This window comes from Ptychodera flava, assembly GCF_041260155.1.
Source record: "Ptychodera flava strain L36383 chromosome 3 unlocalized genomic scaffold, AS_Pfla_20210202 Scaffold_25__1_contigs__length_14229661_pilon, whole genome shotgun sequence".
In the NCBI taxonomy this organism is placed as follows: Eukaryota; Metazoa; Hemichordata; class Enteropneusta; family Ptychoderidae; genus Ptychodera; species Ptychodera flava.
This window is the reverse complement of record NW_027248279.1, coordinates 7,327,142-7,350,131: the sequence shown is the minus strand read 5'-3', so window position 1 is coordinate 7,350,131 and position 22,990 is coordinate 7,327,142. Positions and strand designations below refer to the sequence as shown.

Sequence of the window (22,990 nt, the reverse complement as noted above, 5' to 3'; positions counted from 1 at the left end):
ATTCTGACTTACCACATCAGTTCAAAGTGAAAGACCGTAGCAACAACAAACATTAACTTTGGTCGTCCACACCCCCTATAGTCGCCATCATTTTCAACACTTCCTACCAGATCAAGAACTTACTGGATAGATCTCGCTGGAGCCGCTCTACAATATGAAGGTATACCTAACCCTGATCATGATGTTTGCCGTAACTACTTGTGGTAAGTGTCTATGCCAGGGTTATGTCCCTGACGGTTTCATTAACAATGTGCACGAGGATGTGTCGCCTACACGCGGCGTGATAGTTTAATCATATCGGAACCAGCGTTCACACATCATCATGCGTCAAGAATCAAGAACTTAAGAATCAATGTACATCTGTCGATTGCATTGTAGCGGCTTCAAAGTCTGATTTTAGGTCTTTAAAAGCAGGATATTTCTGTAGCCGATACACAAAATCTGACTCCATTGATAGAACTACGAGGCTGCTGAAAGCTTTTCGTCACCTTAGTGTCGATTTCGGTTTCCATTCACACGGCAGAATAGTCAATCACACTAATAGAATAGATACCGCCATGATTACATATACTACACTATGCGTATCGAAAATATTCCATTTCCGTGTTACTCTGCCTTTCGTCATGCAAGTGATTTCGATTTCATAGTAATTGCTATTCAGCATAATAAACCCGATAACAATGTTATTATTATTATTATTTATTTCAGACTCGATAGTACATATACAGAAAAGAAATTAAGTAAATGAATATGAATACAAAACTCAAATTGAGTTGCTTTCTCCAAAACTTAAAGAATGTACTATCAATTACTCTATCTGATGTAGAGATAGCAGCAATAAGTACATCTGTTGATTTTTCAAGTCTACATTTAAAGCTATGATATTTCTGCGCATAACTTCTGCAAGAGACATGATATGATTTGTAGCATACATCGTAGAAGCACTACTAAATGAAAGAAGACCTAAACGTCTTCTCCACACATTACTGTACATAACCTTTAACTTATTCATAACTTTAACTCTGTACGTTACCCAAAGATGGCAACAGTATAGATTTCCACATTGAGCTGCAAATAAACAAAATTTGAATTGTCTCAATAACATATTCGCTCTAATACAAAATGCCCGTCTCTGTCTTTCAATATCGTCATCGTCATGCATAGTTCTACAAATGACGTGACCAAGGTAGGCATGCGTGGATACAAAACTCTGGGTTTTATCATTGAGTGTCAGTCTGGGAATTCTTTGGATTTTTACTTTTGTTCCATTAAAAATCATGCACACAGTTTTACATGGATTGAAAGTGATGTCAAACTCTTTGGTGTAAATTTTCAAATTCTAAGGAGACACTGTAAGACCTTCACGCTTGGGATGAGTAAAGTCATGTCGTCAGCATAATTAGAGGTTATTACACGAAGTTTGCATGCGAGTGATGTGTCCGTATTTTGACGAGTTGTGCAGCAACGAGTTCAAATGCGGACACATCACGAGAATACGACGCGGTATCGCCCAAACTTCGTGTAATAACGCCTTTATCATACATGCATGCTTTGGTTACGATCGTTTTCCTACGGACGTTCGGAAATTAGCGACGAAATCAACTGAAATCGACCTTGCTTTCTACTCGCTGTACTCACAAAAAATTGGTTGCTAAGAAGTGATGACAACCGTATCACTTCTTGGTGTTATTCCGCTGTTGGGCCATTCCACTTCAAGGGAGGGTTTATGATACACTTTTAAAGCCAACAATTTAAACGTTAAGATGTCGACACAGATTTTCAAAATTTGAAGAAGAATTATTTGGAGCTTAAATGGCGATGGCCGTAAAACATAGACTGGAGTGAGTGAAATGAGTGTGTTTTCGTGTTTTGAAACATCATCTCATCCCTTCGAGAAAGTTATTAGTCCCGCCAAAATCGAATCAAAATACTCGTGCCGCGCCAGCGTTCGATTTCAAACTCGATCGAGTATGAACAGATGATAGAGTTAGATCGAGCAAGCAGCTCTGCGACATCTATGAATACATAGTGGATTTACTAATAATAGCCGTACCAGTAAGTTTATCTCCAAGAATTATACATATCCTCAGACGTCAAATATGCCGAATTTACCATCTTAGAAAGGAATTTGTGAGCGGATTAGGGAAACGTGAAGTGAGTACACTGTAAGCTGTAGCGTCTTAACTCGATCGTGATTTTGTTGCTGTACGAATAAAACATTTCAAAGGTATTTACATCGTCTGCTCGCATATTTTCGTTACTGACTTGCCTAAATAGAACTAAACTTCTTTGAAGAAGCTAAACGAAAGTTTGACTTTCCCTAGTATCTTACATTGTATCCCAAACCCGCATCGGACACGATCAAGCCCTGGAATCTCACTGACAGGTACAAATCGGATAATATATGCACCTTGTCTGTCGCGAGTATTTTCATTGCGGTTGGATTTTTGTGGCTCGTTTATGGCTGTTAATGATGCAATTCACTATCTAGATACTTAAAATCGTCAACAGGAAACTTGTCGTATAGCGGTTCTATCATGATGCACTGTCAAACGGGGACAGTAATTTTCAGAAGTCTTATTCTCTCAGCGCTTTTACATAATGAACGTACCTACGAAGGTCATGCATACCACCGAAGGTCACGCGTACGCGTAGCAGTAAGTTGTTCGGTTAAGGTGAAAATATAATTCGTATTTTCACTAGTTAAAATACGGGTTCATATCAGTACCGTCTAAACAATAGGAGAATGACAATACAGGCATAGCATATATGATAAGCTAAATTATTTGCACAGACGACACTAATATGGCAACCAATATCACAATCAGAAAGCTTATTTATCAAATCATCAACGTACACATTGAAGAGATATGGGGAAAAACATCTCTTTGTCTCTCACCATTAGAAGATGAAACCAGTCTGACAAAGAATCAACCCATTTTACACAGAATTACTGATTTCTATACCAATAATAAAGTAATCTGAAAATGTACATAGAACATTCCTTACCATTAACGTTTATTTGCGAACAAGGGCGAGGGGCGAAAATTAAAGGGCAAGGCTTCGCGCCATTAATTTTGGTTTCCTCTCGCCCGCGCCTACAAATAAACGTTAATGGTCCCGGCGGAGTCTGTTATTTCCATTACATAATCAAAGAACCCAAGATAATCGTCGAAATTTATGAAAATTTCCCAGCGAAAGACAATGGGGCCCAAGAACTTGTATTAACGCAATGTTTTATTTACTTAACAGTGAAGTGCTGCACTGTATTGCGAGCTCAGTGTTTTTGAGGGTTAGTATTGCAATACACGACGGACTGTCGTGCGCGATGTAAATTTTGTTCCGTAAGCCGTCGACGGTTTCTGCAAGAATTCGAATTTTCGCTCATCTGGCGTATAGCACATTGAACATGTTGCAATCAAAGTTCACGTTTGAACAGAAACCAACGACGGCTTATGGGAACAATGTTGGAAATTATTGTTGCTACTGTCAAGGTAGCTAGCAGGAGTGGGAGATTAGTCATACAGATCTAGTGATAAAGCAGCAAATGGCTGAGTTATTCAAAGATTAACTTATCAGTTTGGGAATTAAATCACTGTCGTAATAAACTATACCAAGTAAGTCTATGGTTTGGCTCCAAGCAGTTCTGTGGCGGATCCCAGTCAGTTACAGGCAGCCAGTATACCAGTCACATGCGTATTTCAGACTTATAGGAGTAGTGGGATTAAAACCAGTAACTATAGATGAAGGCAAAGAAGAATTTTCAAACTCACCATGGACCTTGATTATTCGTTTTATAGAGTCCTTTTATGTTGTTTTGCTGAAAAAATAAGAATTTTCAGGTTATTCGAACAAAATTAAAGTTAGTTTGTTTCACAGCTTGATAATCCCGGACTTGCAGTAAAATAGATTATATATCCTCACAACTGAACAATCTCTGATGTGATATTTGAACGTTTTGACACGTAGTTTTTCATCACATATAAAACAAACATGACAATAATAGTTCACCTAGGAACACAAAAATGTTCTAAATCAATATGAACACACTGTTAGTATTGACATAATATGAGAGTGCCTTTTGAACAACCATGGATCATACCGATCAGTTTTATTTGAAGTTGTTATTTTTGTCTAATACTGTAAGCGTTCAGTTTTCACTCTGTATAAATAGGATTTACTGCTCCTAAACAACCACCTGTTTGTTGTCAGGATCCTTTGTTGACGCGCAAGGATGATTTACGCGCAGTCTGATGAGTCTTTGTGGGGAGTATATTTGCTGGTCAAATCAGGTGACAGGTCTTTGTAGAGCTGAATGATTACTGTAATATAAATAGACAGGGTCTTGGTATATGGCTCCAGTGACCAGTGAATCTTGTCACCTGGGACGACATGCGTTAGAAGTAGCTCTGATTTCTAAAGACCTGACTTAGGGATCAGTGCATTATCCATCTCAGTTACACTGTTCAAAACGATGACTGTAAACTTACCTATTGTGTATATCGCTTGCGACATCAGTTATTGGTATATCTGATGGTATTTGCGTCCGATCGTGTTCTTAGAGTGTTACTAATACACTAATATAGAATGGGCAAAGAGAATGTGTGTAATATGGTTGAAAACGACTTCTGCTTGACCTACATTTCCTGTACCACTGTACAATGTGTTTACTATTTATCGGTGGAACTAGCTAATACATTTTCACGAATGTTTAAGAAAGTAAAACATTGATTCATATTATTGGATTTTACAATAACATTCTGGTTTGCTTAGACAACAAGCCGAGGCGTACGCTTTGACGTTGTTTATCTAAGCAATAAAGCACACCCAGCTACGGTATACCACGAGCTTTTGCGTCATAATATCCAAGGCCGTAACCGAGTTGTGGTAATGAAATGAGTTGTGGTAATGAAATGAAAGAACACGGTTATCTATCAGCCGCCGTTGTTCATTGTCTGCTGATGACAATCCATTTCACATTTTAACTTTCAGTGTACAGCCTAAAGTGCTATATCTGCAAGGAACAGTATGACAGTCAAATGCCACCCGTTGCCAATGACAACTCAGAGTGTCTGGAGGAAACGATATGTGACGACACTCTTCTGCCTGCCAATGATACTTACGATACCTGCTTTACTCAGGTTGAGTACAACAGTAAGAAGACTAGTTATTTGAATATCATGCACAGATTTACAAAGTATTTACAAATTGTTTTGAGGAATAAGAACTTAATTATTGGGTTTGAAATTAAGCAAATTTTACAATTTACATTTCATGGACGATATAAAACCTAATCGATGTTTGATATTGATTTATCCCCATTAAGTTGTATACCAATGGTAAGGGGATTATCTCGACTTTCTAAGAATATATTGTTGATAGTACTTTGTTGTTTTTGTTTCCGACTAGCGGTAAATATGTTACCCCTTACCCATTCCTATCGACTAGTGAGGGCGTGACAGCCCCCTACAAAATAAGTCGTTACACTCTTAAACACCATCAGTTAAATGGAAAATAAGCAGATTATGACAGCTGAGAATACTAGCTAACAGAAAATCATAGTGGGTAAAATGCCTTAGAGGGGATGATTTCGATACCTGGCCAACGGCGGACTAACTGTTTTGTGCGTATTGTTCAAAATATAACTTAAAATTGACACAAACTGAAAGGCTTAAGCTTTGTAACTTTCAAATATGCAATTTTTCCCAATAAAACTATACATGTTTGGAAAGGCCTATTTCAGAGCTTTCAAACATTATAACATTTATATGGTTTTATAATTCTTGGTTCAAGGCAGAAAGGGAAACATTACCCCTACCCCTTATATTATAATTTTGTTTTAAAAAATCACTTAAAATTGACACAAACTGAAAGGTATAAGCTTTGTAACTGTAAAATATGCGACTTTTCCCAATAAAACTATATATGTTTGGAAAGGCCCTTTTCAAAGCTTTCAAACAGTATAACATTTATATGGTTTCATAATTCATGGTTGGAGGCAGAAAGGGAAACATTACCCCTACCCCTTATGTTGTAATTTCGTTCTTAAATAATCACTTAAGATCTACACAAACTGAAAGGTTTAAGATATGTAACTTTTAAATATGCAATTTTTCCCCATAAATCTATATATTTTTAGAAAGGTCTGATGCAGCACTTTCAAAAAATGTAACATGTTTATGGTTTCATCATTCATGGTTCGAAACAGAAAGGGAAACATTACCCCTACCCCTTAAGTTACACACGGATATATGGCATACCGCGTAATAAGAAAACAAGCTCATGCACCCACTAAATCTCAAGACACATACTTAATGTTGTTTTTCTTAATTATTGCACTGAGTTGTCAAAAAAATATATAAATACCTAATGAAAAATTGTTGGGGGCACGGGAACTTAACTATTGGTGTGAAATTTAGCAAATTTTACGATTTACGGTCAATGGCCGATATAAAGTCTAATCGAAGTTCGAATATTAATTTATCCCTATTAAGTTATATATCAATGAAAAGGCCATGATCTTAGATATCTAAAAATGTAACGTTTATAGTATTTTATTGTTTCTGTTTCCGTCGAGCGGTAAATACGTGGCCCCTACCCCATTGTTGAAATCCAAGATGGCGGCCAAGATGTATAGTGAGTGACTACTGCGAGACACATCGTGTCCACGTCGTGTCTTGCTTTCTTCGACTTTTTTGCATTTATCTATGCCAATTCGTTCTCTAATGGGATTGAGATCTTGTATGAAGTATTAGTGCGTTGACCTGTTGTATTTTGGACATTGCCTTCCTTCTACTTGGGGAAATTTTGAAGGATTTTGTCTACAATTTGCTGTCAAGACACACGAATGGTGGATTCTAATTTGCATCATAATGTCGACCGGTGATGGACAGGTTTTGGTGAGTGAAGATTTTGCCACTGATTCACAAGACAGTAATGATGATGATTCACAAGACAGTAGTGATGATGATTGTGAACAGTTTCCATCTCAGAATCGTGAACTTTATCATTCGAAGCATACTAAATACGCACTTGATAAATTTCATCGACTACCAAGATCAAATTGGGTCGCAGATCTTTGTGCAAAAACGAACAACGTTGTCGATGAAATTCATAAGTTACGTAATGACCTTTTCAACCTGGCACAAAAGATACCTGCCTGTCCAGCTGGCGTTCTTGCACGCAGACTCAACCGAAAAAATTCAAAATCCACAGTCAGCGAGAAACTGCTGGAGGATTGCTACGACATTTGCAAGTACCTCGACGAAGAAGACCCTGCGGTTATTACCCCATTACTAAAACAAGGGCATACAGCTTCGAGTCAAACCATGCATCTTATCTACTCTGACGGGGAAGAAAACGAAGACCATTCCGAGCCTCCCAGCGACGTTTTGAATGTCCATACGGAAAACACGTGTACAAGAGACAATATCGCATCGCTCATGGCAGAAGTTCTGGCATTAAAACAGCAACACGAAAAAGACGTTGATGACCTAAGAAAAGAAATTGAACTACTCAAGAAGTCTTCTAGCAAGATCAAATCAGAAGTGGAAAATACGAAGTCAGCGGTGTCCAGTTTAACGAAAAATATCGACGCTATTCGAGGTGAGACTCAAGCATTTGAAGCAAATTCTAAATCACAACTAAAGCTCATAAATCAGCAAGTGAAAGAAATTCACAGACTTTATCGAAACTGAAAAGCCTAGAAAAGAAAGTAACTAAACATTCTCCGCGTCAACCAGTAGATGTATCCACGTCGCCTAGTCCGTGCCTACCATCTACCCAGTTATCACGTGTATCTGACCAGGCTATGAAGCCAAATGAAAAGACAACAACATCCGCTGAAAGCATCAAGGCGAGCACTAACTTAGTGGCATCACCGGGAAGCGACATCTTGATTTCGTCTGGTGTTGAGCAGACTTCTGCGCCAACGAAGAAGCACAATTCGCGGGATTTGCCAAACAGTGATAACCCAACCAGTGCGCCAGGTCCACTACAAAGAAAGTCGACATCGTATGCTGCGTCAGTGTCGGCGACATCCGCAATAGAAGCCCGATCATTACCTGTGCCGTTAACAGATTCGTCTACTATCGCAAGGAACGAGGAGACTTCGAAAATTAACACTGATATTGTATCTGAATGGTCTGAACAGACCACTTCTGTTCGTCCACGTGGCATACGTGACAAGAACTCTACCGACGACAGCCTTACTGATTTTGAATTTGAAGGTGTTACCAGTGTTCGCTCAAAGACCCGCAGAATGTACGTTGGAGGCATTAAGGAGGGCACTAATCGTGAACAGATTGAGAGACATTTGATCAAAAACAACATTCAATTTACTATGATAAGAGTTATCACTAGCAGACGCAAAGGAGCCGTCGCTGCCAAAATAAATGTATCCTTTAATCAAGTTAAACTTCTCCTTGCCGACAACTTCTGGCCACCAAATGTGTTCTGTAGGCCATGGCTGGGAGAGCAAAAGTTCTCCGAACAAATGAAATCAAATAATGCACAGATAGATAAAACAAGTAATGATTATCGTAGAAACACTGATGAAGGCTACTAAAAGCTTGATTCCATTAATTTTGCTTTTTTCTCTCCTACTGTTAATGACTTGTCCTGTAACACAACAATATGCATTGCGATTGGGTTGCTGGAATGTCTGTGGTGTTATATCTACAGTTCCTTACCTTACCAAACTTCTGCAAAATATCGATATTCTGGCTATCACTGAACACTGGCTTTTTCCACATTCATAGAAATTTCTGAACACAGTTGATTGTAATTTTACTTCATTTGGAGTAACTGACAAAGCTCTAGATGCTAGCACTACCGACTTCTCTTTACGTGGACAAGGTGGGGTAGCTTTCATCATTAGAAAGTCCATGTTATCTTCTGTTGATTATTTAAACTTAGAAGATGACCGTGTCATTGGTCTGCGAATTAACCGTAGTAACTGTGAACGTCTAAGAAAATGTATTTTTATCTTTGCTGTGTATCTACCGCCTGTTAATTACACGGTAGACTCTTATGTCGACTATGTTCACTTTTTGGAAGATCTTTACTCGACATACTCGCCTGTTGGTGACGTCATATTCCTTGGTGATTTCAATGCTAATTTGTTTGGGCCTCGTATGCCAGGTTTTCCAACCTCAACACGTGAAAAGACGCTTAATCAATTTATAGACTCATGTGATCTGCAACCAGCAAATCTCTTGAACTTATGCACTGGTCCAGTCGAAACGTTTTGCTCTTTTAGTGGACGGAGCAAGTCGACCATTGACTTTGTCCTCTTTCCACTTCACCTTATCGATTTATTGACAATGTGTAAAGTACTTGATGACGACACTTTAAATCTTTCGGATCATTACCCAATTCTCTGTTCTCTTAGCTTATTCATTACGAAAAAAAATCGGAATTTTGCTCCTTCCAGAAAACGCTTAGTTTGGTCAAAACTAGACCGCATCACAATCACAGAATCGTACACTAATTCACTATGTGAAAAATTAGACACTTCCGACTTCACTGAACAAATACTGTCTTGTCCAGTTGACATTGATCGCTACTCATCAAATTAATTAACGTTCTACGTGAAACTGCCGACAACAATATTCCCTCCACTCGTTTCAAACCATACTTAAAGCCTTATTGGAAAGATGTGCAACCCTTTCACAAAAAAGCGTGGGAGTTGCGTAATAAATGGATTCAAGCTGGAAGACCGAGAGGACTGCAACATGATACTTTCCGCAATTATAAAGAATCAAAAAGAGAGTTTAGGCGTGAATTGAGACGTCTACAGCGAAACGACGAACGTGAAAAGTACGAATTTATCATAAATTCTATCGAGCTCGATCAAGCACTCTTCTGGCGCAATGTCAATTTGTGTAGGAAAAACAACTGCGATAGTTTTCCGATCTTGAAAGTGAACGATACTACAATTTCCGAGCCTGTTTCTGTTGTTAATGCTTTTGCGGAACACTTTAAAAAGTTGTACGAGCCAACAGAAGATGACAATTTTTCAAATGATTTTGAAGCTCACATTGATGACGTACTTGACAACCTTGTAGAAGAAAGCCACAACAATACTGAGATTATACTTTCAACACCTTCCTCAGTTGAAGAAATCTTATGTGCAATTAGAAAGCTCAAACGTGGAAAAGCCGGAGGACCGGACTCCCTAACATATGAACACATTATTTTTGGGGGACCATCTCTGTTAACTGCTTGATGCGCCTATTCAATGCAATGGTTACTGTCGAATATATTCCCTCCTCCTTTAAGTCTGCGTATTTGGTACCCATTTTTAAAGGTGGTAACAAAAGCCGTTTTGACGTCTCCAATTATAGAGGAATCTCATTACTTCCATCGTTGCACAAATTATTTGAATTATGTATTTCTCAACGCTTACAGCCTTGGCTAATTGAAATAAAATACCGCACACTCCCTACAAGCTGGTTATCAATCCGGCCAAAGCAACATTACTGCAGCTTTTTGCATTCTTGAGACAATTTATCACCATATTGAAAGACGCAGTAAAACATTCATGTGTAGCCTAGATTTTCATAAAGCTTTTGATTCTATATGGTGGAATGGTTTATTTTACAAGCTATACACCATGAACCTCAATGCAAAACTTTGGCGAATTCTGCGTACCATGTTTCATGGACAAAACTGTCAAATCGCTCTTGGTACTTATGTATCAAATAATTACCCTATTTTCCAAGGTGTAAGACAAGGTAGCGTTCTTTCAACTACCTTATTCTTAATTTATGTAAATAAGTTGTTTGTTGAACTGGAAAATACTGGTTTAGGATGTTATATTGGTACGTCATTTGTAGGGTCACCCGCCTTAGCTGACGACATTTCGATTTTATCGACTACACGCACTACTTGCCAGAGATTACTGGACATAGTTTGCAAATATTGCTCCAATTGGAGATTAAAACTCTCGTTGTCAAAAAGCAAAATCATTGTCTTTGGAGAAAGTAACAGAGAACGCAAAAGACTGTGTAAGCATAGAAATATTTCTCTGTATAACTGTTGTCTTGAAGAAGTTAATGACATCACTGTTATTGGCATGCGAATCACAAACACATTATCAACAATGGAACGTACACTTTCAGCTAGTAAAAAAGCTAGATGTTTAATTAATTCTTTACGTAGTGTGGCATTGGACCACACGGTCTAAATCCTATTGTGAGCACGGAAGTGTGGAAACGCATGTGTCTTCCAGCAGCCTTACATACTTGTGAGCTATGGACTATTACTAATATTGAACTGCAAATGCTTGAAAAGTGTCAGCGTTATGCTGCCAAAGTTATCCAAGGTTTACCTCCCAGAACACCCACTGACTTAGCTTTAAGTGCTTTAGGATTGATATCAGTTGAAGCTTCCATGGATAATTGCAAACTGCGTTTTTTTGGAATGCTTTGTAACTGTGATAATTCAGCCATTAGAAAATGTATATTTTTACAACGTCTTTTTGAATTTAAGCTTGCTTCTGTTCAAAACTCTCGGGGATTTATTCCTGATATTACGAGAATTTGTCAAAATACAACCTTCTGTGTTTTTTTGATGAATTTTGTGCAACAGGGTATTTTCCTCCAAAAGCAATATGGAAAACTATTGTAAAGGAAGCTATTAATGAAAAAGAGTATACTGCTTGGAGACAAAGGCTTGAAGGAAGAGAGGATTTATCTCTTTTTTCTCAACTACACAAAAAAATCAAATCTCTTTATTTATATACTGTATTACGTAACCTCCCGCATCGCAGGTTTACTATTTATAGAATTGTAGCAGCTCTTGCACTACCAGCAGACCTTCTATGTACGAAATGTCAGTGTGCTGTTGAAAATTATTTAACCCACTTGCTCACTTCCTGTATTGATACTACTGAATTGAGAGATGCTTTTTGGACAACAGTATTTGATAAGGTTAATGTACATTTTGCTGTAACTTTATTTAACTTAGACGATATCGGGTTTGTTTCGTGTATTTTACAAGATAACAACCACAACTTTCAACAACACACACGAATATGAAATATTCCAAGAACTTGCCTTTGATTTTATAAGTGCGTGCTTGAATGCTTGGTAAGCGTCCGATGTAGTAAACAAAATACATCGCACATGATAACTTACATCTTTTGATGTAAACGAGCTCTAGATGTTTGAACATTTTAGCTTATTCAGCTGAAAGAACGATCTCAAATGTAATTACCTCTTTATTTTTTCATTTAATTTGCATCTGTATGAGTTTATTTGTGTGTTGTAACTCTTCTCTTTCTTGAGGAGGAATAAAGAAACAACAACAACAACAACAACAACTGCTCCTAAACAACCACCTGTTTGTTGTCAGGATCCTTTGTTGACGCGCAAGGATGATTTAAGCGCAGCCTGATGAGTCTTTGTGGGGAGTATATTTGCTGGTCAAATCAGGTGACAGGTCTTTGTAGAGCTGAATGATTACTGTAATATAAATCGACAGGGTCTTGGTATATGGCTCCAGTGACCAGTGAATCTTGTCACCTGGGACGACATGCGTTAGAAGTAGCTCTGATTTCTAAAGACCTGACTTAGGGATCAGTGCATTATCCATCTCAGTTACACTGTTCAAAACGATGACTGTAAACTTACCTATTGTGTATATCGCTTGCGACATCAGTTATTGGTATATCTGATGGTATTTGCGTCCGATCGTGTTCTTAGAGTGTTACTAATACACTAATTATAGAATGGGCAAAGAGAATGTGTGTAATATGGTTGAAAACGACTTCTGCTTGACCTACATTTCCTGTACCACTGTACAATGTGTTTACTATTTATCGGTGGAACTAGCTAATACATTTTCACGAATGTTTAAGAAAGTAACACATTGATTCATATTATTGGATTTTACAACAACATTCTGGTTTGCTTAGACAACAAGCCGAGGCGTACGCTTTGACGTTGTTTATCTAAGCAATAAAGCACACCCAGCTACGGTATACCACGAGCTTTTGCGTCATAATATCCAAGGCCGTAACCGAGTTGTGGTAATGAAATGAGTTGTGGTAATGAAATGAAAGAACACGGTTATCTATCAGCCGCCGTTGTTCATTGTCTGCTGATGACAATCCATTTCACATTTTAACTTTCAGTGTACAGCCTAAAGTGCTATATCTGCAAGGAACAGTATGACAGTCAAATGCCACCCGTTGCCAATGACAACTCAGAGTGTCTGGAGGAAACGATATGTGACGACACTCTTCTGCCTGCCAATGATACTTACGATACCTGCTTTACTCAGGTTGAGTACAACAGTAAGAAGACTAGTTATTTGAATATCATGCACAGATTTACAAAGTATTTACAAATTGTTTTGAGGAATAAGAACTTAATTATTGGGTTTGAAATTAAGCAAATTTTACAATTTACATTTCATGGACGATATAAAACCTAATCGATGTTTGATATTGATTTATCCCCATTAAGTTGTATACCAATGGTAAGGGGATTATCTCGACTTTCTAAGAATATATTGTTGATAGTACTTTGTTGTTTTTGTTTCCGACTAGCGGTAAATATGTTACCCCTTACCCATTCCTATCGACTAGTGAGGGCGTGACAGCCCCCTACAAAATAAGTCGTTACACTCTTAAACACCATCAGTTAAATGGAAAATAAGCAGATTATGACAGCTGAGAATACTAGCTAACAGAAATCATAGTGGGTAAAATGCCTTAGAGGGGATGATTTCGATACCTGGCCAACGGCGGACTAACTGTTTTGTGCGTATTGTTCAAAATATAACTTAAAATTGACACAAACTGAAAGGCTTAAGCTTTGTAACTTTCAAATATGCAATTTTTCCCAATAAAACTATACATGTCTGGAAAGGCCTATTTCAGAGCTTTCAAACATTATAACATTTATATGGTTTTATAATTCATGGTTCGAGGCAGAAAGGAAACATTACCCCTACCCCTTATATTATAATTTTGTTTTAAAAATCACTTAAAATTGACACAAACTGAAAGGCATAAGCTTTGTAACTTTAAAATATGCGACTTTTCCCAATAAAACTATACATGTTTGGAAAGGCCCTTTTCAGAGCTTTCAAACAGTATAACATTTATATGGTTTCATAATTCATGGTTCGAGGCAGAAAGGGAAACATTACCCCTAACCCATATGTTGTAATTTTGTTTTTAAAAAATCACTTAAAATCTACACAAACTGAGAGGTTTAAGATTTGTAACTTTTAAATATGCAATTTTTCCCCATAAATCTATATATTTTTAGAAAGGTCTGATGCAGCACTTTCAAAAAATGTAACATGTTTATGGTTTCATCATTCATGGTTCGAAACAGAAAGGGAAACATTACCCCTACCCCTTAAGTTACACACGGATATATGGCATACCGCGTAATAAGAAAACAAGCTCATGCACCCACTAAATCTCAAGACACATACTTTAATGTTGTTTTTCTTAATTATTGCACTGAGTTCTCAAAAAATATATAAATACCTAATGAAAAATTGTTGGGGGGCACGGGAACTTAACTATTGGTGTGAAATTTAGCAAATTTTACGATTTACGGTCAATGGCCGATATAAAGTCTAATCGAAGTTCGAATATTAATTTATCCCTATTAAGTTATATATCAATGAAAAGGCCATGATCTTAGATTTCTAAAAGTGTAACGTTTATAGTATTTTATTGTTTCTGTTTCCGTCGAGCGGTAAATACGTGGCCCCTACCCCATTGTTGAAATCCAAGATGGCGGCCAAGATGGCGGCCAAGATGGCGCCAAATGAACCCCATGGGACACTATTTGATTTTGGAACATCAAAATTCATTAAATATAGACCCTAAGAATGACAAAAATGTAGGTTAAAAATACATCCATGGAGTGCATGGGAGCCCTACCTTCCGACTAGACTAAAATGTCATGATGAAAACACCACGACCCTTATGGCGCCGTTCGCCGAGATTGTTATAGAAATGGATAGAAAAAATTAGACCAGCGGGTTCCTTAATGTTGACGCGCCTGCAATGCTTACATCTTCGTCGGTTTGTCAGCGTGTCTGTCCGTGATCGCATTTACTCTCCCAGTTACATTCGTTCACTTTCGCCTACCCAGTGAACTCACTCACTCACTCACTCAGAATTTTACTCTTCCCTCATTTGCGTCTTTTCTCAGGTGACACAGGCAAACTCAAGATAACAAAGGGTTGCTACGGTTCATTCAGTGAACACTCCTTTGACGACTGTCTTCAGGAGAAGGACAAGTTGGCAGTAGATTATTTCTGTGATACAAAATACAACGAATGGAGTTGTCGTTATTGTTGTCAAGGTGACCTATGCAATGTAAACGCTAACGCTACCGACTCTGATGAGTCAAAGGTCGGTAGGGCAAAGGTCGAATTGACGACGACTTTTATCGGACTGATACTGGCAATATTTGGTGCGAAAAATCATTGCAAATGATTGACTCATTTTAACATCTGATCTTAGTTCATAGCTTTGTCGTGTGTTTTACGCAGATTATTTCAGAAACTCTATCAGGGTAGCGTGCAAGGGTAGTATAGGGTCCCAATCTGATAGATCAGATTTAGAGATGAACTCCTCCCTTCGTCAGACAAAAGAAGGTGACTGTACAAGATATGAAAGAGAAGAGCAATGAATGACGTAACATGTGACCATCTCTGATTCTTATTTAACAGAGTGCACGGGAATATAGCTAACAAGTTTCAAACAATGGAAACCTAGCTGAGTACAGTCAGATCTCAAATTGTTCAAATGTTATTCATTAGTGACTAACAGGTGGAATGATGCCTATCTAGATGAAAGATGCAACAACACGACGATTAGCTGAGATCAAAAATGTTGAATGTTGTAGATAATGGTTATTTAGGTCATCTATCAAACAGACAAAATTTCTTGAAACCTTTTCGTAGAATGATTTGATAATAATTCACAATGTCATGAAATCTTGTGAAACAATAGTAGTGGACAATTTCTTGGAAAAAAATTGTACAGGGACAAACCTTTATTATAATTGTTGCAGAGTTAATTACAGGGCTAAATGATTTATTACCTCTGTTTTTTGTATACCGACGGCGTATTATGTTATTCAACATCCAAAACGTGTTCAATCGTCCATAATTCTGCTTGTCAACACTGTGTCTACATGTTTTGTTAAGCACTGTTTTGTTCACATTTGAATCCTGGTCCGCATCAAAATTTTCACTTATGTCGACAGTAATAATGCAGTCTTCACATGTACTGGCTAAGTGGTGACAAGCTGAATAATGTGTATCTCAACATGCTTTGGAGAGTTGGACAATAACTATTGTTGGCATATAAAAGTAAAATATTCATAGGTTACATCAACTGACCCTTTACGGTAACCACAACTTATCCTTTCTAAAATATTAAAAAAGATGCAAGAAATGTGCAGTATGGTTCATTAATAGAGTGATTGATATTTTCCCAATTATTCAGAGTGTGTCAATATAAAGATAAAGAAAAATTATTATGTTGTCGTCACAACTGAACAATGCTTAACTATGGATGTATCCAGTTTCAAGCATGCGTCCGAAATTAACAACAATATTAACTAAATGAATGTAATCTTGTACTAAGTCAGGCTCTTCAATTGTGTGAATTGTGGAAATATGAATGATTCCGTCTATCCAAATACTCATCTAGGGTAAACACCAATTTACACTCTCGTATTCACCTCAGCATCCACACAGATATGTGTACAGGCGTCAAAATGGCTAACCTTGATTCACACAAATATACTGTAGCAACAATTTTTCTCTAGAAATGTTGCTTCAGGCCAATATATTGTCTTGGACTGGTGGCTTTATATCGGATCACAAACTGCGACAATTATTTATAAGAGCATAAATGACGCTGCATTTTCATGTGATGCTTTTAAAATCACCAAGGTTTCAAGGGTAAACTTGAATAACTGAGTGGTATGATAGATGTTCCATTTGAGTTCCTGGTAACGTACCTCAATTAACCCAACATTGGGAAATTCAGGCTTGAGAGATTTAGAGTTATAGTACAATAACAGAGGAGTTAGACCCTTATTTTACATCGGGTAAATCCTACACGCTTTTAGTTCATTTATTTGTTTGTTTGTAGACCTGTTCCTTGTTATGCGAATGCTGTGTATGTCTTCTACTTTGACACTTTACCGTGTCAGAAGTCATACTTTATCGTGTAGATTTTATTACTGTGTATTTTTTGGTAAATTATTTGGAAGTTGAAGTTTTTTAATACGTAAACATATTTCCTAAACTTATATATGCACAGGCTTGTAACGGAATCTTTACAATAAAACATCTTAAACAGTACTCTGGTTTTGTGATGTGCGATTCATTTACTGACAATTACAGTGACGTCTCATGAATGCATTTGTGTGAGGGCGCTATACATTGTGATTGTGGACTTTGTTTCAAGTAAAACCCAGGCATTATCCCAAGGTTTCCCGTCTTCTAAAGAGACGCAATCATGTGTGAACACATAACATCATGAGTTTTCTGATATAAACAATCATCCATAGGCCAAGAAACTGCACAGATCCTTAACTATTATTCATGGCTGAGGACAAAAAATCTTCCATGGAGTAATTTCGAGTCAAAGAGTTCGTCAGCTTGAAAATACACTATGGGAATTTTTTGTATAACAGAAAATTCCAAACGACCTTGCTGGAATGTTTACTTATATGTAGCATGCATGACTTGAAATATGTAAAATGTATTTATTTCAAAAGTAAATAATGTGCATTGTCGACCTCCACAGCTGTCCATGTAGTATTGTTACTAGGACTAGAAAGCAATCTATTCATATTAAAAGTAAATACAAATGTACAAACGGCATTTATCACACCCTTATATGATATCAAAATTACCATTTAATGCGCCAAGAAATAATTTTTGTATACATGTTTGTTTTTTTGGGCCTCCTGGTTGTTGTTATCATGTTTGTATTTTAATTCTCTAAACTTCCATCCTACCACCATATTTCACACCCACATCTTACTACCTGGGGTTCATTTGGAGCCCAACTCAAACTGCGTAGTTTGCCATTCACGATGCTCATCAGAACTCATATTCCAATGTGATGAAATTTCTTTGTCAAAAAATAATAAGAAATGCACTAATTAAAATGTTTCGGTGACGCATCTATAACACAACTATGTTATATTCTTACATCGTTTTTGATTGGTCTATTTTATCGTATTTATTTTTTCATTGAGAACCATAGACCCTCGAGGGTCTATGTGAGAACCAACAAGCCAAAAGCCAACTGACAGGTCTGACAGTACAAGCTAAGAAACAAAGTTTGATACTATTTTGTCAGTTAACACCTTTCTTTTCACTGTTGACAATTCGCTGCAAAAGAGATGCAATAAAAGCTGTATCACGTTGGTTTAGGCGAATACTATTCCTTGCCAACAATTTCTTTATTTATAAAACCCCTACAAAACTAAACTTTAAAAGATTAATTAACTCCCATAATCCTCACACCCTAGTAAATCTGTCGAAATATCTATTTTTTAGTTTTAGATTGAGGGAGACCTCACTCCAAAAGTTGTCTGCTTAATGAGATTGTGCAACTATGTATAAGCCCCACATATGCATTCACTTGTATGTATTTTTCACGTTTTGTAAAAAAGGCCGGTGGCCTACATTACTGAATAAATACCATATATATATAATTTCTTTATCTCGACAGATTTCCTAATTAAGTATTCAAATAATAAAGTGAATCAAAAAAAGCCTAGGTCGTCAACCTTCTTTTCTAAATCCTGCAGAGATGGTTGAGATGTATCACAAAATCATAAAATATGCTTTCCAAGAAATTTGACTAAAGATGGGTGTATGCACTGCTTGCTAGCTCTGATCAATGTAACTCTGTATCTACACTTTCAGCTCACACGCAAAATTATAATACATTTTTAATTATGGAAATTGGCAAATCTTAAAGAATCTGTGAACCTTCATGCCAATAGCAATCTATTGAGTAGCTCATTTAATCCCATCACAAACAGTCTGCGGTTATAAAACACACTTTTGATCTGATGATATCTCCCAGTCATACAAACACATTTCGCTACCTGTCAACTTCAAATTTACTTGATACACGTTTGATATGTTTAACAGTTCAGTAGTCTTTGTCACACTGGTACATAGCGGAAGCTGATGGCTATGCTTTCACTTACTTTGACTTCAATTGTAACGACCACGCGCAGTCAAGGTCATTTTGTTGAAATGAGACCGTTATAGCCAGGAAGCCCTAGATCGAGAGTTTGTATTCCGTAAAGATATCGGGGTAGTAAGTTTGAAACCAGTAACTTACACCAGCAAATGCCTTTCTAAATTGTCCCCAAGCGAACGTAAATTCCAACAAAGGCCAACATGAATGCAATTTCGTCTGTGACACTGCAGTGTAGTACAAGATCTAGATCGCCGCATTCGATCGTTGATACCACAGTCCACACCGTATACCGTAAGGTCTACGGCGACTTTGTCCATTCTTTCGTGCAAATGTCTGTGTAAAAAAACCCCACATTCTCAGAAGCATGAGGCAGTTTATTTCGCTAAATTCACGTAAGTTTTGGCCGAAAAAGTCCCGCGTGCCAATAGCAAACTTTTGTCTAATGACAGGCTCCTGTTTAACCTATTTAGAAGATCGTAGAACTCGAAAATGGTATAAAATTAAGCTAAATCAACAAACAAGGAAACGCCCTACTTTAGTGTAAAGTTTAGTTTTATAGAGCACCGAGCGACGACAGTTTTGAGGAATCCGGGTAAGGACTGAACATTTCCCTAGGAATGAGGAGAATTATTCGCGGCAACTGTAAGACAGTGAGGAATGTCTGTCCAGTTTAGATCTTGAAGTTCGAGTACATGGAGCAAATAGTGATAATTGGTTACTCATAAAGTGACAATATTTCTTCGTCTCAGCACACAAAATACTTGCTGTAATCAGTGAGTAGGCTTTACAGTATCAACGGGAACTGAGGATTGTTTGAAGTTATATTTGAGTGTGCATGATTTTGTTCATCTGTTGTCTATTATTTTTTTTCACATGCATAGAGATAAGAACTGCTGAGTGGGTTGGTATGCAGAGCTTGAGCCGCCCTCTAGAGGTTATTTACATAGTATAGAGTCTTTTACTACTATGGAATGGCTGTGGAAAGTGTATTTGCGAATGAACATTTGTTTGAAATGTATTTTGGGTTTTGAAATTTCTACTTTTTACGTTCCCCTGGGGCGTGTTATGTGTTGCTCTCGGAATGCAACTGGATGCTTTATTATGTTCAATATTGTTTGTTTTTGGATCTATCAAATGAGGGAGGGAGCTCACTTTCATGAAACAATAAAATGACGTAAAAAGCGATGATTATTGCTGAATACTAATTATCAGGTTTTTTATATATCAAAACAATATTATAAACAATTCTCAACGAGCCTCTTACCTTCATAACTGTTTCCATCGATGTCCCGATTTTAGAGAAACGGTTTATATCTTTCGTGGCGGCTGGGTAGTTATATAAACTTTTCTGAGCAGTTGAAATCAGTTGAAATGCCCTCTGTGCGGATAATATTCGAAAATTGGATGTATTGTTGAGAGCTTGGTCGTCCTCTTACTACCAGTATGACTTTGCATCACGTGACCTCGACAACAACGGAAACAAAATGTCACCCAGAAACCCACACTGCGCACTTATTCATGTTTCAAGAGTTTATTGAAACCAGAGAGAGAACTTTCATGAAACTGTAGCAGAAAATATATTCAAGTTTTTGCTCGTTTGCGATGCTGTACATCGCCACTAGTAATATAAGAAGGCAGACATCACAATATCGATTTAATAAATAGAGTTTGTGTATTCTGTAATTTGAAGTAAAAAGAGAAGATGATTGTCATTTTCTTTCAATCTGTCCTATTTATAAATAACTAAGACAAAAATGTCTCACTCCCTACTTCCAGACTGGGAGCAACTCTGTAACATTTTACAATCTTTTACAGTCTGCATATTCTGGTCTGCCAATTAACCTATGTAAATATGTTTATTACGCATCTTAAAATATAGATATATATCTGTAGACCAATATGTCGAAAGAACCATGTATGATTTTATTTTGGTATTGAGAATTTATTTGTATATGGCCAGAGGCTTTGTTATGCATTAAATAGCCAGTCATAGGCTGATTTGAAAGATTTATACCTTCTGTATATCCCCTTTCCCAATTTGCAAATATACTAGGATGGTCATACAGAAATGCGAGAACTTGTTTATTTATCTGTGCTGCTACCATCGATATACTTCCGTGTGCAGTTTATGAAATATTTTTACTCAAAAATGTCAAAACTCGGAGCAGGTTACAAGATGAAAACAAACAAATAATGATAATAAATCAATGTTACTGCTATATATATCTGAGAGTACTTTATTTATTTATTTATTTATTTATTTCGAGAACCAGCTCATACACCAAAAAACATACAGAAAAAAAGGGGGACTGTTAAACTATAAAAAAAACTATAAAAACACTAAATCATGAAGGAAATTAAAACTGACAGAACAGAGAAACTTACTTTAAAAGCAGTTGGAAAACAGTCTTTTCCAGAACAGGCTACCACACATAATATATGTATTGATAGCAGCACTAATAAGAGAATTTTCACTATTCATCACCCTCATATAAAATTTCGAGCGTAAAGTGCGCTGTTTACTTTCGAAAGTCAAAATGTTGCTCTGAACAAAAGTGTTCGAGATACTTAATCTTCTGTCAATACCAAACAAGATTCTAAAACCGTTGTTATAAGCAACGCGAACATTATTGATACACTGATTTGTGAACTTAATCCAAAGATGTGAGCAGTACATAGAAGTACAATATGTTATAAAAAGTCTCGTTTTGACAGAGTACGAACAGTTCCAAAACTCACGGATTAACATGTTAGCTCTGGCATAAAACAACCTCATTTGACGCTTAATATCATCATTATCATCGCCATTGCTGTTGAAAATGACACCAAGACAAGAATGCTTATCTACAAAAGAAAGCTCTTTGTCACACAAGTACACATGCGGAATCTTACAAATATTAAGCATATTAGGCAAAATGGCAAGACACTTAGATTTCAAAGCATTAAAGACAATATCATGGTCAATAGCATATTGAGTACAAATATTCAAGAGGTTGTTGATACCCTCTACACTAGGACAAATCAGTACTATATCATCAGCATATAACAGATGATTCATGCACTTTCCAACGAGGAAGCAGCCGATATTTTTCTTAACATGTAAATGACTAAGTTTATCAACATAAACTGAAAAAAGACGTGGAGAGAGTATGCCTCCTTGTCTCACACCATTACATGTTTTAAAATGTTTAGATAACACAGAACCCCATCTTACAGTAAACGTACTGTGCGAAAGTTGCTGAAACCTGCTACATATAATGATATAACAGATATCTGATTGTTCTTATTACACGAATCACACGGGTGTCGATTATATTGGTATGAATTTGGTTTATTGACAGGAATATTGAAAAACATAATACAACAAATCATCGTCAGAGATAATTACTCTGGCAGTAGGCCTTATACAAGTCTAGTCTTATCAGAAGTCTGTCTTCCACTCCGCGTTGTGTGCTCAATTGAACTGCTGTCAGAATATACAATGTCTGTCTTTCTTCTTGTGTTTTGGTTTGTTAGTTGTTATGTTGCTTTACATCTCCTTGCTCGTTGTTTTGACACAGGTCAAAGGTACAATTGTTTTACACAACTTCATATAAACAGTCAAAAAGTATGAAGTAATTCATGTCATATTGTATTATTTTAGGCGTCCAGTAGTGTCTGATAAATATCAATACATGTCGAGTCATCAGCAGTCAATTTCAATCTTGATAACTAAGTTTGTAATTTTGTCAAACTCAGTTCATTCCTTCCATTCAGGTTTTTTTTACA

At 37.0% G+C, this 22,990-nt stretch overlaps 1 protein-coding gene across 1 annotated transcript; it reads left to right on the top strand.

The window, feature by feature from the left end:
* The first annotated feature begins 75 nt into the window (after window positions 1–75).
* On the top strand, window positions 76–17,355 carry LOC139125590 (UPAR/Ly6 domain-containing protein cold-like). The gene is made up of 3 exons (XM_070691691.1): window positions 76–203; window positions 13,139–13,300; window positions 15,186–17,355. The coding sequence occupies exons 1-3, from the start codon at window positions 155–157 to the stop codon at window positions 15,470–15,472; spliced, it is 498 nt and encodes a 165-aa protein (XP_070547792.1). The 5' UTR covers window positions 76–154; the 3' UTR covers window positions 15,473–17,355.
* Window positions 17,356–22,990: the final 5,635 nt, after the last annotated feature.

Coding starts and splice junctions, on each gene's coding strand:
- LOC139125590 (XM_070691691.1), top strand. CDS start 155: ATGAAGGTATACCTAACCCTGATCATGATGTTTGCCGTAACTACTTGT. Junction 204..13,138: donor GTTTGCCGTAACTACTTGTG/GTAAGTGTCTAT, acceptor TTTAACTTTCAG/TGTACAGCCTAAAGTGCTAT. Junction 13,301..15,185: donor TACTCAGGTTGAGTACAACA/GTAAGAAGACTA, acceptor GTCTTTTCTCAG/GTGACACAGGCAAACTCAAG.